Genomic DNA, 17,207 nt, shown 5'->3' on the forward strand with positions numbered 1-17,207 from the left:
TCTGTCAGACATGGGGGAAGCTTCTAGCAGCTTCTCACAGAAGCCACCCCTGTAGCCCCGCCGCTACCAAAACCTTGCCACGCAAACCCAATACAGGGACTTGGGCCTGCGGGGAAGGCTTCTACCTATCTTGTACTTTCAAATGTTAGAACTGAAAGTCAGAAAGTAATTATGGTGCTTATTAGTGGTTTCCAGGCCCATACTAACTTGCAGGCTGCTCCATCCTCTGTCTGTGGAGATTGTGAACCAAATGGCAGCAGAGACTGAAGTTTTTCAATGAGAAGAACCTGTGGGATTTATGAACAGCAGCATTTAAGTCAGCATGGGAGAAATCACTCCTCACCCAAGCACGTTGCTTTTCTCTTTATCAGTGCAAGTTTCCTGTCTTGCTTTGGGTGCCACTCTACACCGCAGGCACTTGAAAAGAGACACATTGGCTGTAGCAGCATCCAAAGGTTGCATGTGGTCCTCCACCTACCCTGGTGTCCTGACTGAATTGTGCCTCAGCTGCTCAAGCACGAAGGGAGATTCTCCTCAGAGGTGCCCACTTTTCCACCATTGGTTTCCTGCAGAGTCTGCTTCCTTTCGACCAGTATGTTCTCCCAAAATTTCTGCCTCTGAGCGATCCATGCCCAATGATAGCCTCGGGGGTTGCTGTACTGACTGCAGCACTTCACAGTGGAGGATGCCTGTGGGCTTATTGTTGTGTGTCAGCAGAGACCTTGGGGAGCTCTGACTGAGCTGATTGCAGCCAACTATGCAGCCTGGTTTGTGGAAGAGCCTTTCTTCACGACCAGTGATATCAGCCTCTGTCTTTGTGCCCGGTGTTATAGCTGCAGCAGTTATGAAAGCATTTCTGGAACCATTTCCTCTGCTTTTAGGCTCACTAGCATTCGCTCGGCAATACTCTCTTGGTGCCAGCAAACACTGTTGCTGGTGGGTCTGTGCCGTCCCTGAAGCACAAACAGCCCAGTGCTAGGGAATGCTGGACAGGACTTCGGTCTCCAGGCACATGAGACTTGATCTTGCGGCCTTCTCCTGGGTTCTTCAGAGGGGAACAGCAATTGTCTCATAAGGGCCAGCACCAGTCCAGACTCTTTTACCTCTCCTATGTGGGGGTAAGTGCTGCTCGGTTGGGAGAGAGAGGCAGCACCAGGATCTTGTCTGAGTTTAGGAGCCTTAGCAGCACTGTGATTTCAAGCAGAGGCTACTGGTTGAAGAAGCCAGGTTCCCTCATAACCAAACATCAAAGCAAAATTCTGAAGTAGTGGTGTTGAGTTATGGTGTTCTCCCATATTTCTTACTGGGAAAGACTCTTCTAGTAGGCTGAGAGGAACTGCTGGTAGTTTAAGTACCCTTCGGTATAGATATCTGGAGAGCAGACTGTGCTTGAGAAAGAGGTATGGATATTGCTACAGCAAGAAAATGCCTTTACGTGCCTGAGGCAAACAGCTGACCCAAAGGAAGAGAAGCACATCGCCTGGACAGCTCAGAGTACCCCAGCATCTGCTGTGAATCTCCAGGGACACAACTAGAGACCTGTGCTGAGTAGCGGGTACACACAAACCTACGTCAAGTGTGAGATACTGGAGTCCAACAGTTCTCTTCCCAAATTTCTTTTAGCTATTACCTTACTTACTATCGCCTTTAATGTTCTTATTTCTGAAATGGCCATCCTTACTGCATCTTGTTGCTTAAACAACTCAAACATGAGTAAACAAAATTAAAAGCTCAAGCTACTACATTGCTGCTGTCATTCCACAAATAAAAAGCACCAAAATAAGTACAAGAAAAAGAAGAATATATAAAATGTATAAAATATCCTTCAACGGTGGCACATAAAATATAACTACTCTTCAGACTACCTTTTTTTGGCAGGGTCTCACTTTTGGCACATACAGATATCTTCTGTAAATTTACTGTATTGTTTATACAATTTATATGATACCATGTATTGCATAATCTAGAGAACAGGTGCCGTGTAAATCTTTCCAGACCTTGAGGATTACACTAAAATTCTTAATCCTTGACACAAGAGTTCAGATTGCACCTCGTTATGTCTTTCCTGGCAGTCAATGTAAGTGCAATAGAAATGGATATTTATTCTGGTCTTGATTCCACTGGGAGTGGGTGATTAGAAATAAGAAATATCATTTCTTGCTTCATCAGCTGCATTTGAAACTGATAGCTTAGCTATAGAGAGTGCATGCAAGGAAACAGGAATCCTTAGAAAGGACTTGCTGTCCTGTAACTCCATTAATTTCTAATTTAGTCAGGGTAAAATCATCCTGAGAACTGTGCAATGGCATAACTGTCAGCAATAGATTCAATGAAGGCAATAAAAATCTCATTTATTGGGCATTACCCTAGTATCTAGGAGTACTTGGCAAGGCCAGGACCTTGCTGCATGAATGATGAATTTTATGGTATTTTATGAATTTTTACGGTATTTTATTTTAAAATAGCAACTCTTGGGTAGATACACGCAGCTAACTTAACAGAGGCATATACAATTGCATTAGCATCATGGACAGAAGTGAATCAAGTTTCTGAAAAAAGGAATGTAATGGCATTTTATGTACTACGTACATGAATTAAAGTGACTGTTATTTTTGTCTACTCAGGAAACACAAGACCCTTGCATTAATAAAAGATGGTCGTGTTATCGGTGGTATCTGCTTCCGGATGTTCCCCTCCCAAGGATTTACGGAGATTGTTTTCTGTGCTGTGACTTCCAATGAGCAAGTCAAGGTAAAAATAATTCTCTGCTAGAGTTTATTAAATGTATCTGAGTCCCATTCACTACTGCATATGCTCCTAATTTTGTTAGTCACATTGAATATATTGCTGAGTTGCCGAACAGAGTTTGAAAGATACAGTGATTCTGAATATAATACACAAAAACTAAACAAATGTGCAGATTTAGAATCATCAGCATAATAGTAGGATTACTTGTAATTAATTAAATAAATAAAATCTTTCTCAACAATAGCGGCCAGTAGTCTCCCATTCTTGGACTATTCACTTCTCTGTCTCCAGCAATTGCCTCTCTGTGTAGTGTAACACCTCGTGGTTGACTGAAGTAAGTATTGCTTGTGTGTGACCGTAATGTGTGTTCAGTCACTTTGTGACATTACATGACTTCAATCAAAATGAGATATATCAAAAAAATTAGGTATAGTTTTGCATCTCAAAATAGGCACATGGTCTATTCTATACACTCTTTTTTTAGTTAACTTCACAAAATGTTCTCCAAGTGTTGATAATTAGCAGCTGTGTTGAAAGAATGTAGAGCGCTATGAATACAGGAGATTCCTCCTGCTTTACTGGGGACTACAGGTAGATCTAACTGACCATTTGATTCAGGATTTTGCCTTTAGGTGGTGCTGTAGCTTTATGTTTTTCAGTTGAAACTGTTAAAGAGCTGAGATGTGGGTTAATTCAGAGTTTGCAGCAGTTGAACGTGCAGAAATTGTGTGCCATGTTTTGAAGGGAAGAGCTCTGTATGTCGAAGGGTAACACAGTAGGATTGAAAGCCTGTGACAGCTGTTAGTATTTGGATTATATTTGATTTTATTCAACTCTGGTGTTAGAGAGGAACATTCCCCTGCACTTAGCCTGTCATAAAAGTACCCAAAGTGTTTTAGCAAATGCAAACAATAACGGAATATGCTTAAGTTATATCTATTCTAAGCTTGACTAATTCATAAAAGGTGTTTTCATTCTACTGAACAACCAACTGCACTACACAAGTTAGGCTGCCAAAGGTGTGTTGTGGTTCTCTAGGAAAAACCTTTCAGAACATAATAGAGCAAATAAATCTGACCCATCAGAGTGCCTCCTATGTTGCATACGCACACATAACACACAGTTTCTTCTGTTACCCTCTGGGTGCCTCGCTGTATCAGTTGACTATTTCTGAAAATTTGCCTTCCCACGTTCCTATCTGAGTAAGGCGACCCCTACCAGTAGGTAACTGAGAAAAACTAAATGTTCACACATGGGTGAACTGCCTACTCTTGGGAAAAATAAATTCCTATTTTAATTCAATTTGAGGCTGGAGTAAGAAACATGGGTACTGTTTTCCTTTATATGTGATATTTAAAAGTTGGATTGTTTTTGAGATAGTTTGATCCCATGTTGCAAAATTATTTTAAATTTTACTGTACATGGCTTAGTTTCCTTTTAGGATTGTTAGACTTTGGCAAGTGTTTGTGAGAATGAATAAATCCTGTGAAGGTTATAAAAATAATAGGTTAGCAGAAAATGTTTGAAGTAATTATCATAATTGCTGGAATTTCTTTGAGAGACAAAGTTGACATTTTTTGTCAGAGATTAGATGCTTTAGAATTACTGGAATGAATTGCAATGCTTGGGTGTAAATAAAATGTCAGTCTCTCATATGCTGTTCCTTTCACCCTGCTGATGAGAAGGGAAGTGAGGAGCTTGGCTAGTTCATGTACTGCTAGCTTGCATTTACGGAAAACATTTTTCGTTAAAAATTTTCGTTCAGAGTTTTTGTCCTTTTCAAAGAATTTGAGAAATTTGCAATTGGAAAGTCTCTTAATTATCTTGAGCACTTCTGAGTTCCGAGAAATGCTGTACCACTTACCATGTCATCAGTTGTCAAACCACTTCTTTGTATTTGATGCCACACATGATGTGTGCCGCTTTAACAGGTGAACATATGGCTTTAAGAGCTTCCTCCAATTCAGAAGTACTTATTTTTACACCTGTGAGGTCTTAATTTCGAATATGAGGTCTGAATACCAGATGCTGCAAACACTAGCTGGAAAGGAAGGACTACTGCACAAATTTTCTACCTAGATTAGTAGGATTTTAAAGAAAATGTGTCACTACTAAATTTTTTGTATTCAGCTTCAGCACTTACCTAACTTGCTTTTATCTGGCTATTTCCATGTTTGGGGCTATTAAATTGTGAATTAAATCAGAAGTATATATTTTCTAATTTATTTTTCTGGCTTATGTAAAGTAAAAATTTCCCCAGTTTTCAAGAACAGAGTACCCAAAACGATTCCAGGTATATTTCTGTAAGTGTCCAGTTAGTCTCCATGATGTTAAAATTGGAACATATGCAGGAACAACACATTATTATGGGCTTTCCTGTCTATTTTACGTTTCTTCATCTCACAGCAGAAGGAAAAAGACTGTAGCTTACCTGGAAATGTGAATAAACGGAACCTTTTGTTTACTTTGGGGTTGAATGAAAATGGAAATTATTCCTGTGTGCAGTCAGAAGGCATAGCTATTTATTTGATTGTGGACTCAATAATTTTCTGCTGCTTATTACGGTAATAACTGTTTCACTATTCCCTTTTTGGCCCTATGTTAAGTTCAGATTATAAATCCTTTGAGGCAGAGGCTGTTTCTGCTACAGGTGCACAGAACACAGCAAAACAGAGATCTCGTCTCAGAACGGGTTCCTCTAGAAGGAGTCATTTTGGTATTCCTACGGCTTTGCAGTTTTGAAGTGATACGGCTAAGAAGGGATGCCCTCTTATTACAATATATGTAGTTTTGTTATTGGTGAAATATGTGACTATTAATAGTTGATATCTAACTTAAAAGGAAAAGAAAAATAGTGTGTGCACCTTGAATTACAACTTCCAGGTCCAGGACCATGTACCTCCTTAGAGCTACGCTTTACCCCTAGAGAGAGTCTAGGTTTTGATCTCTTTTAGATTGAAAGTGCATCAGACACTAGAAGCTGTGATATTTTGTGTTCCCTGTTGGGTCACAAAGATACCCTTACAAGGCTGAAAAGGGTTTGATTTTGAGTACGCCTCACCAAGTTAGTTATGAGAAAATCTTTAAAACAGGATCTAGAGGAAAGACTGCATTTTGAAAAACAGTCTGTAATAACCCTTGGTCCACAGTTTCTAATATGTGCAGTCCCCAAAGGATTTGTAATGGCTTTTTCCTCGTATGTTTCACACAGGGTTATGGGACTCACCTAATGAACCATCTGAAGGAGTACCACATCAAACACAACATTCTCAACTTTCTCACGTATGCAGATGAATATGCTATCGGCTACTTCAAAAAACAAGTAAGTCAATGTAAGAAATTACTTGGTGCAAGAAGTTAACATCTAGCAGTGACGAACGAAATAACCAGACGTGACAAAGTAGTTGGATAAAATGCATAGTGCAATTTTATGTGTATATTTTTTATCTACAAAATGTGCTCTGTGTTCATCTTGTGTAATGATATTGGCTTATAATGCGTTTTACTTTGATGGAATCATCTGAATATAGGTGTACAGACTAGCCTATAATTTGTCAAGTCTAAAAACCAGTCGAGTATGGGTTGGTGGCTGCTTCGTTCATTCAGTTCCTTCGCTGATTCTGTAAGAAGTGTAAAGAAGGACCAGACATGCCTGCGGCAGACTAGAACTTACCTGACCTCTGCTCACAGCTCCTTGTGATTTGAAGCATGAGGTTCAAGCTCAGGAAAGATTGCCATGTCTAATCTGTCAAATAGGTTTGATAGATTAAACAGGTGTCAACTATTTGGTCAGACGATAGAGCGAAGATGGAGTCAGACTGTTCTCAGAGATGTACAGCAACAGGACTAGAGGCAACGGACACAAGTTGGATCATGGGAAATTGCAACTAGATAGAAGAATTTTTTTTTTTTTTCCTTCCTGTCCTAAGGGTGGTGAAATACTGGAAGATGTTGCCTAGAGAGGTTATGGAATCTCTGTCCTTGGCGGTCTTCAAGACTGGACATGGCCTTGAGCAACTGGATCTGATGAGACCTGCTCTGAGCATGGCTGGGGCTAGATGACCTCCTTAAGTCCCTTCCAACCTCAGCTGTTCTATGATTCTGTATATAAAACTGATACAATTCGCTCTTCACACATTAAAAATGAATAAAAGCTGGGCTTGTGATACTGCTATCAGATCTGTGCAGACAGACCCTTTTCACGTCTGAAATGTCCCTTCCCCAGTTTGAAGGTGCTCAGTCTCCATGTAAGTCTGAAGCCTTTGATGGTAAATTGTGAGGCAGAATTCCTGGTTAGGTTCCTGATTTTTACTGAGGTTTCATAGATACCACTGTAACAGAAGAATAAAATGCAGCCAAAGTGAGAGTCCTACACTGCTTTTTATTGTCATGGTTAATTCTTTTGTGGGTTTGTTTTTCAATTAACTTTTGAACTGTATGAATACTGTAGTGTAACTTTGGAACTTTTAATAGGATTTGTTATCTTATTTTTTCACTTGAAATACAAAAGTAGAAAAAAAAAGTCATTGTTTTTTCTGGCTGTAAAATTACTGTTATCTTGTCGACTTCAACAGCAACTTTCCTTGACTAACGACTACAGGACTGGCGTCCTTTAATATTAAAATAGCAAATTTTTTGAAAAATCCAGGAGATTTGTCCACAGTAAAAATCTTTTCGTCCATCTCTATCTCCTCTATCTCCCTTCTTTTCCTATACATATAAGCAATTAACTATTCTTGTATCAAGTGACTCCCGTGGGAAGGTGTTTGCAACACTATGAACCATGGTCTGTAACTCTTTCCATTGTATTGTCTTTATTTTAACATTATGATGAATTTGGTTCTAAATCATCATAGCATTTCAGTTAAAACAAATGTAAAAGGAAAATGGCATCATGACAACTTGAGTTTTTTTTCTTCTTTAGGGTTTCTCCAAAGATATTAAAGTACCAAAAGCAAAATATGTTGGCTACATCAAGGATTATGAGGGTGCCACATTAATGGGATGTGAATTAAATCCAAGGATCCCCTACACGGAATTTTCTGTCATCATTAAAAAGCAAAAAGAGGTAAAGGCTGAAATGGAACACTGAACATTATAATCTATTCAGATGTTTAGAAACAACTCAGTCAGTGCCAGGTTAGCTCTCTTCTTTGCTTTGGTGCTTAAAACATTGAAATGTATACTTCTATTAGCTAGAATAATTCTTTCATTCAAGTCCCAGTGCCGTAATTTTGCAGTTGAAGCATTAAATTCTACCTTACTAACTTTACGATAACAGAAATGTTGAAAAGTACTGATATTTAGAGGAGTATTTCATAGCTAAATTTTGTCATAGATGATAATTAAACAAAATCTTGTGAGATTGATTTGTTATGCAGCTTTGTAATTTTTTTCTTTTTTTTCCCCTCAGTAGTGTTCATTAGAGTGACTTTTGAATGGGGTGTTTGTACTGCATGTCCTGTATTTTACTTGAAAGAAAGAGGATTATTTTTTCTGCCACTCTCTTAATATACAAATCAAGGGTGGGCTGTCTTAAATTCCAGGCTGTCCCTCTGGAGTTTATGTGGGATGTTCTTTATTTAGTCCGTAATAATATTCCATATAACAAGGCAGTTTATTAGCAAAATAATTAAGATGTTTCCAGTTGTGTTTAAATACCTTCCTGGGTTTTTAAAGAAATACAAATTACAAGGATAATTTGTTCTTTCAAGGTTGGTCAAATCTCATGACTTATTTATTAAATGACTTATTTATTTTGTTAAAATGCTTCTTTATGGAACAATCACTTTCCTTCCAGTTGAACTATTTGGCCCATGCTTGCAGAAAGAAAGACAGTATCTGAGTGCTATACATTTGGTTTACAAGGTTTCTTAACTTTACTCATTGGGAAAGTTTTCATATGTCTATACAACATAGGTCATAATTTTTTCCCTTTCATTTCTGCTTGCTTGGGTTACTCTTCAGATCCTAGTCTACTACTGGACATACCACCTTCCCCTCAGGGATGGGATGTTGTCAAGGTGGGCAGATAGTGGACATGTCTCTTGTAGCCTGTTAGATTTCAGGCATGCTTAACAGCAGTAATACTGTTCTAGGCCCAAACCGTCAACATGTCACTTCCCAAAACTTAAGTTAGTTTTGAAGATTTTGGCTCTGGGACTGCTTTATTAGCATATGTTATTTTGCATTCTTTACTCTCTCATTTGGTGGGATGTCCATATTGTTCCAAAGCACTTGGAGACACTCCACTGGGAGATAAAGTGCCTTGATCCTCCAGACATCTCATGTCTACCATTATCAGAAAGGAAGCTGTTGTTACACACTGATCTATGCTGTGGTATCTTCTCTGAGAATAAATATATACACTTTTGGAAGTGCATCTTAAGATTGTCTGTTTGACACTCAAAACACAGATCAAGCTTTTTATTCTCCCTGTTCCAAGGAAATTTAGAAATAGCCCTCACAGTCTGCAGCTTTATGAAGAATGTTCGCTTGTCTGCTCAAATCAAAAGCAATGAAGATGATACCTGGACATAAGTAGAATTTGGAATGTTGACAGTAGGGATTACGCACTGATTTGGTTTGCTGCTGGCGTTGGCCAGTACTGGACATCAGACCTAGTCCTGTCCTTTCAGAAGTGAAGCTTTTCATGGGATCTAAGCTTTTATTTAAAGAATTAGAGTATATGCCTATGGCTGCTCTTCCTGATTAAAACAAGCTGTTCAATCAGTAACACTGATTACTCGCAAGTCAGCAGGTCACAAAGCTTTGCATAAAGGGATTTTTCATATTTTTCAGAATGACAGTAAATGAGCTACCAATCAGGCAGTGCAAACTCACAAATGGTGGTCTGTGACCAGTACCCAGTGTCAGGTGACATGGTCTTGTTTGAAAAAGTATTTTGATGTTACGCTGGAATCTGGCCATGGTGCTGTTGTATACTGTATTTCTCTTAACATTTGTAACCTCTATTGAAAGTCTGATTTTTTTTCTTTTCCTCTTCTTTGAGAGAAAATACTATGTGTGGGGGAGTGAAGGTCCTTAAAAATAAAAATATGTCCATCTTTATTATTTCCAAAGAAAATAGTTTTTCAAGCTGTGGTGGTCTGAAAGGCTGCGCATTTGTTTGCTCCCAGTTATGAAGTAAGCCATTTTGAAAGTGACATATTCAGGACACACAAAGCTTAGGTAAGCATCTAAGTGTGTATCAAGAGCACGAAAGCAAATTACTTAGAATTGAGGTAATGAGATTGCAAAGCAGAACAGAGTGTACCCCAGAATTGGGAAAGCCTATTCTGGCATTTACAAGCAGAGTAGAATATTGGTTCCAAAGAGTGGCATCATTCTGACTTCCTTGAGAGAAAATCTTCAGTAAGAGTACCTCTGACTGATATCTAAGCGACTCCTACAGTTACATGGAGACTTCAAAGCGAACAGGTATTTCTAAAATTTTGGAATATGAACATATATGTGCATTCAATACGTGCCTTGAAATTTCTGACCAGGCTGTGCTGAAGCAGTTCAGAACACCAGCTGTTAAAATTAGAGCCAGTTCCCAAACCTGCTTCCAGGAAATTTCCTTCCTTACCTCTGCTGCCACCTTCCCAGGAGCTGTGCAGCTTGTGATCAACACAGCAAGCAATGACTCCTTTTCTTCCAGATTTGTGCCTAAATAAGCAGCTGAGAGCCTTATCTGCAGAATCGGTGTTCAGCCAGGTAGCTCACCTGTTACCAGCTTCAGGGAATCTATAAGGACCATAAGATTAGGAAGCGAGAGTGTTTCTGTTCATCATGGTTTTGCATTAATCCTCCGGGTTACTTTTGAGCAAACCAATTATTTTTTGTTTTCTCTGCTGCTTTATTACAGATCATTAAAAAGCTCATAGAAAGGAAACAAGCTCAGATACGAAAAGTTTATCCTGGCCTTTCCTGCTTCAAAGATGGAGTACGGCAGATTCCTATAGAAAGCATTCCTGGAATTAGTATGTATCAACGTCTTTTAATGTAGAACAGAAGCAGAACAGCCCAAGAAAGGTCCCAGACTAGAAATACTAATGTGGTCATATATTTCTTTTTGATTAAAATGTAATTGTTTTGGTTTGTTGGTTTGACTTCTATGAAGATTGTTGTGTTTCCAGTACAATTGCTGTCTATGAGACTTACCCAAGGCATCCCAGGCTGATGCTCTTCTATGTACTTGTGTGTAATTCTGTTTATATGTGATCCCTCTTTGATTTGTATCGCAGTGTAGTCAGCAATATCCCTTTGGCACCACTGTTACACACTGCACTCCTGTACAAGGATGTGTTCTGTGCTAAACATGGACTTACAGGACAAAACAGAATTAGAACATTTAAGTATCATCTTTTGGGGGATTTTTTTTCAGTGGTGCTTTTCTGCAATTTGTTCTCTGTCCCTAGGGAATCAAATTGGATAACTTTGACATCATTATTCTTTACAGAGGTTGTGGTAAAATATGTATTGAATTCTTGAAAAAATGTGTGTTTCATGTAGGAATATTTTAGAATCTTTTCGGCAGTCTGGAGGAAGAGGCATGTAGGAAATTGAATGGGGCTGTAGGCTAGATGGTTGTGTTATTTATTAGGAGTAGCTTTTGTTAAACCAAACCCATTTTACTGCAGCAGTGCTGAAATGGCTTATCTTTTTAGAGTGGCAGTAACTCAGTTAATGTTTTGACCTACTGTAGTTCCCATGTAATCTCTCATGTTGTTGGTGTACAGGAGAGACTGGCTGGAAACCAAGCGGAAAAGAGAGAGGGTGAGTGCTGCACAAAGTAAAATGATGAAGCAGTTTGGAGATTCCTTTGAGAAAAGTCTTTAAACAATGTCATTTGATATTTCCTTCCATCCATTGGAAAATAGATAAATAATCTGCAAGGGATGAGTTTTTAAGTGGGTTTTTTGTTTTGTTTTGGGTTTTTTGGGGGGAAGTGGTTTGGGTTTGTTTTTTTTTTTAATTTTATTTCTTCCATAAAATGCTTGAAACTTTGGAGATGCTTTTACGTAAGACGGACATCATAGGAATGAAGATAAGGGATTCAAGCTAATCTTTTTGCGTTCATATTTTCTTTCAAGTAAGGAGCCCAAGGATCCAGATCAACTTTACAGCACATTAAAAACCATCCTGCAGCAGGTGAAGGTGAGTGCTAGTTCTAGTTTATTCTGTAAAGATTTTTAAATTATTTCCAATATAGAGTTTCCACATTAGAGATACCTTACTTTTTTCTTTACCAAAGAGCCATCAAAGCGCTTGGCCCTTCATGGAACCTGTGAAGAGAACAGAAGCTCCTGGATATTATGAAGTTATAAGGTTTCCCATGGGTAATGCCATTAACATTTTTTAAGTATAGAGTTTAAAAATCTTTATAGCTGCAGATATAGCAGATAAACTGTAATCTGATTATTTTGTTAAAAGATACATATTACTTGCAGCTGAATAGCTTGCAGCTCTGAAGTGCCAAGAGTATGATGCCGTCATTTGAAATTTATGACTGCTTTGTGACCTTTTTGAAGCATCTATAGTGTGTACATGTGAAATCTTAGTATGCCCTAGAGAGCCCTAGGAAGATCTTAAATGGTGCAGTCAGCTAGAAACTTTCGGGACTGAGCTGGTTTATGTGAGTTGTACGAATATGTTCTTGTGTGTGGTCATTGCAGATCCTACTGGTATGTTAAAAAATCTCAAACTTTCAGGAACACCTGAGCATTTGAATTGCTTTGAAAAACAGATTTAAGCTTTCTAAATCACATAGAGAAAACCTTTTCAAAAGTAGCAGGGTTTTCTAATTAAGCCTTAACAGTTTGCTCCAATTTAAGTTTAGGAAAACGCTTCATGCAACTGATTGTAAGATAAAAGTTATCTTTGTATTTTAGATCTGCCAAAGTTGTCCGAGGTGGTTTTTTAATTTATTTATTTTTATTTTTAAATCATGCAGCTGTTGTTTATGCAGGATTACTTGCAAAGGGAAGTACACAATTGCTAATAACGTCTTTCTTTTCTTTTGACTGCTGGGTCATATAATTTCAATGATGATTCAGTGCAGTTCTAAACAGATGCTTGTTTTGATTTGTATTGCAGCAGATTTAAAACTGAATTCTGCTCCTCCTTCATTGTTTATGCAATACTCACCTCCGTCTTCCTGATTACAGTTTCTGTACCTTCTAATGTTATTAGAGAATGAAATACAAGTTCATTGCAGGCTACTATCAGTCAGTTTCTCAGAGAATGGAAGTGTTTGTTCCTGTTGCTTTGCATAGGCTCCAGGCCTGCATATACCAATTTGGCTTAATGATTTTTTTATATTCAACTTATCATTTCCAAACAGCAAATACACGTGTCCTTTATAAAACAGCAGCCGGCTTCCTGTATCCCTGACACAAATGTATTTTCTAGTAATGAAGAAAAAGAATGTTGACACCCTCCCGTGGCAGAGTTTTCTTCACCTGCTTTTCTGAGCACAGGCTAGATCTAGATGGCCGTTCAATCTGAACAGTGGTTACAAAGAACCTACTGCCTGGGCTGGCAAACCCGAAGTAGGAACGTTGTCTGTCCTTTCCTTGTTCAGATGTATTACGTTGGAGGTGGGGGCAGCAGCTCTCGTTTTAGGATTAAGCTGAGGTCTTTGGTTTAGTTTTGCTTTGTTTTTTCAGCTAAGGAACCCAGCACAACTAAACTGTATTTTGATTCCTGATCAACTTCTGCTTGCTTTCTGCTCTCACTGCCAGCATGCTGATAGTGTACAAAAATCACTCAGATTTAATTTCAATTAAAAAGAAACAGCATTGTCTTTTCTTGTGCTATCACATCCAAGATATAACATTTGTCTTTATGTTTGCATGCAGACTGAATTGTACAATATTTCAGAGCTATGGCTGTAGGTTTTTAACTACCTCCTAAGGTCAGTTCTCACATATAAACACTTCCCCCCCCGGTTTTAAGTGCTCTTTCAGCTGCTTATTTTCAAGAAATACTGTTTGTTTTTTTTTTTTCCCCTTTTCATCTGCAATACAAAAGCTGTATGGCTGAGTGACAGATGGAGCCAAACTTTCGCTGTAGTTGGAGGAGAACAGTTTAACTGACCAGCCAGGCAATGTTTGCTTTAGGGTGAGCTGAACAGCCTTCTCAGTTGGATACTATAATTAGACTATGGATGCCCAGTTTAGATGTAGGCACCTAAATTTCAGACTTAATTTCAGCTGAATGAGCCTTTGCTTTTGCAAAATATTGTGCAACACTAGTGAATGGCAAGTTATGTATCATTGGAAGAGGTATTTGAGAGCATTCATCAAACTTGTCTTAAATAATCCCCTCATCAATTTGACAGGGTTTTTCTCTATTTTACTGACGTCAAATCTCCCTTAAAAAATCCAAACTAAACAAAAAAAATCCAAACCAAAACAAAAATACCCATAACCATATTTTTTAAATCTTAAGTTTTAAGGTTTAATTCCTTTGCATCGGAGGTCTTTGGTCTCTGCTTTCCTTGCAATACTTGCTGGCAATAAGTCTTCTCTGTTTCAGCTGTTTTGTTAGGATTTCACAAAGGTGCTGCCGAAGCCCAGCTCAAGCATTGCTAGAAAAGTAGTTGTTAGAGCATCTGAGGTGAGAAAAGCCAAGGCATCCAGCACACCTCCCCCTACTTCTATTCCTGTACAGACTCTTAGAACACTTGTAATGTAGTCAAAATTTTTAAATGCCTGATAAGAATTACTGGGAAAGCAACTGTGTGGAGAACACTGAGATGATTTACATTTTTTACAGATTACTGATTTTAGTATAAAGGAAAACATTTCTTAAAGAATGTTCTGTAAGTAAAGGTTTTGTATGATGCATTGAAAGCAAGAGACCTGTTCTCACATGACTTAAAAAGGGGTACATAACTATAAACTTTGAAGCTGTAATTAAAATATACGTAAGAGTGTGGAACATTTAATCTCTTTTTCAAAGCTGCAAGTACTGCTGGTAGCATAGACAGATGTCTCTTCTCTGCTGTGTTCGCACAGAAGTGAGGATTTGAGGTTAACATACATGTTTTGTGATGTTTGAATTCTTTGCTTATACACTCCTAAGGCCTCCTCCAGCAGAGCTGACAACAGCTTTGCCTCACAGGGCGGTTGGGAAGGAGAGTTAGGGACACCTAATACCCACTGAAAACTCAAGAGAAGTACGAGAACACAAAAGAATGATGCTTTAATCTTTTAAAGGAGGAAAAAATAAACTCTATACAAAATCATTCTTACAGTGAAACATTGCTTAGTTCCAGGGGCTTAATTGCTGTTGAAGCTAAAAAAGGGACCATGCCTTCGATGAAGGAAATGAGGAATTCCAAACCCTAGCTTTGCCAGTTCACGTTAAATGGCGAATCAGTCTAAAGGGATATTGCATGCGAAAAGTATTTGAATCAAACGCTGTTAATCTATTTTTCTCCTGTACAGATCTCAAAACAATGAGTGAGCGACTCAAGAATAGGTACTACGTGTCTAAGAAACTATTCATGGCAGACTTGCAGCGAGTCTTTACAAATTGCAGAGAGTACAACCCCCCCGAGAGTGAATACTACAAATGTGCCAATATACTGGAGAAATTCTTCTACACAAAAATTAAAGAAGCTGGATTAATTGACAAGTGACACTGTCTTTTTTTACAGCCAATCAGTGTGCCTACTTTATGGGCGGGGGAAGCCGTTATATATCTGAGTTGTGGGACTTTAAGGTTTTGAGAAACTTCTGTTGAATACTTAGCACTTTTAAAAACCCTTTTAGTTTTGCAAACCTGTATTATACTGAAGTTACAAAAGTTATTTTATTAAAATGCTTTATAATGTATTTAATTACAGAAGATTTCTTTTGTGTGCCCATTACCGTATGTTCATAATAAGTTTATCAGCTACAGCCTCAGAAACCCCACAAAACATGTGGGAAATTGCACATGTTTGGGAATACGAAGAAAATTCCCAAGCAACAGATGTTATAGCTTACCTAATGCAGTACCTATTTGATAAAGTTTTATTTTTTTTTTTCCAGTAAAAAAGAAAACAGTAAGGGAAAACAACAGTTGGGGGGGGGTTCTGAAACACTTATTTCTTTGTAGAATCTTTTTATAAGATATTATTTTTTAAAAGAAACACTCAGCTGGTTGAGAAGCTGTGAGAGAAGAGCAGCCAGTTCTGAAAAAGGACTGCCTGTAATCTTTGATAGATGCAAGTTTTCCTATTCATTTTGGGTTTTGATAAATATTTTACCTGCAAATTGTAATCTCATAACCACTATTAAAAAAAAAAAATCTGGCTAGATGTGTAATGTCATAGTGACTTGGCTTATGCAGGACATAAGTACCCAAAATAACTTCAGAGAATCTGATTCGCATATACTAAACAATTTCAATTGGCTTAGTAGAGTTAAGGTTTTGATGCACTTCATGATCCACCCTATTTACTACTCTTCACTGATAAATTCTTTATATTATTCAGCAGAGATAAGGCTATTGTACACAAAAGAAGTCAACATATGACAGCTTCTAGCTTATATACTTGGCTCTGTGGTAAACTGGATTTTCTACCAAGCTTTATTGTAAACGCTTATTAACTGTGATTATTTAGACCCAGGAACATACTAACATTTTACAACTCACGTTAGGATATCTTCAAACTGAGCACTTATATATATTTTATATATATATATTTTGCTGCTTACACTACATTTAAGAGGTACACCTAACTTCCTAATGGAGATCAGTACAGGCCAAAAAGCTGTCACACGACATTTTCTAATTAGAGTTTGTAACTGTAAGTTATAATTGCTTTTGTGAAAAACAGATTTACCTTTCATTCTTGGTGTTTTATATTTACAGATGTTACACTGGTAAAATTCAGTAGTTATAAGACTGAAAACCCCCCAAATCCTGTGCTGTGTCAAAGAACATATTCCTGCAAAATGCCTGTGCAATGTTAAATCACAAGTCAATTCAGCAAGTAGATGTCAGGAGCTACCTGGAAGTAGTAACTGTGGTACACACGGTATGCAAAATGTTAACACTAGACTTGCCATAGTGTTTTGTATGAGATTAGTCTGACCTACATTTGGATCTATAACAAAGGTACAGTGAGTATTTTTTTTTTTTTAATAGCCAGTACTGGATGCTATAATCCTGTTTTGTAGATTGGGCCTACGGATGCACCTGTTAAGCTTGGTATCCTGTGAAATTTTGTTATTTTCAGAGTAGATTTTCTTATCGTCTTTCAATCAGATTGTCTCTTCTATATTGAAACATTTGTTTTCTAATTTAAGAATTAATATTTTCATAGATACTGTGCAATAAAGTTACGGTAGGATATGTGGTTTTGCAAATGCTTTAACAGCTGATGAACTTTACATTTGTAAAATTAATATATTGTACTGGTACAGAATAGTTTTAAATTATATATGTACAAAACCCTA

General features: G+C 37.9%; 1 protein-coding gene across 1 annotated transcript in view; it reads left to right on the top strand.

The window, feature by feature from the left end:
• Positions 1 to 17,207, top strand: part of KAT2B (K(lysine) acetyltransferase 2B) — a 37,140-nt gene extending 19,933 nt beyond the window's left edge. The window contains exons 11-18 of the mRNA XM_009329518.1: positions 2,625 to 2,751; positions 5,960 to 6,070; positions 7,673 to 7,816; positions 10,619 to 10,733; positions 11,493 to 11,529; positions 11,847 to 11,910; positions 12,008 to 12,092; positions 15,207 to 17,207. Of these exons, the coding sequence (XP_009327793.1) occupies positions 2,625 to 2,751; positions 5,960 to 6,070; positions 7,673 to 7,816; positions 10,619 to 10,733; positions 11,493 to 11,529; positions 11,847 to 11,910; positions 12,008 to 12,092; positions 15,207 to 15,400 (877 nt within the window). The 3' untranslated portion in view covers positions 15,401 to 17,207. The remainder of the gene's footprint in view (positions 1 to 2,624; positions 2,752 to 5,959; positions 6,071 to 7,672; positions 7,817 to 10,618; positions 10,734 to 11,492; positions 11,530 to 11,846; positions 11,911 to 12,007; positions 12,093 to 15,206) is intronic.

Source organism: Pygoscelis adeliae, unplaced genomic scaffold (genome assembly GCF_000699105.1).
Source record: "Pygoscelis adeliae isolate BGI_AS28 unplaced genomic scaffold, ASM69910v1 Scaffold8, whole genome shotgun sequence".
Taxonomy (NCBI): domain Eukaryota; kingdom Metazoa; phylum Chordata; class Aves; order Sphenisciformes; family Spheniscidae; genus Pygoscelis; species Pygoscelis adeliae.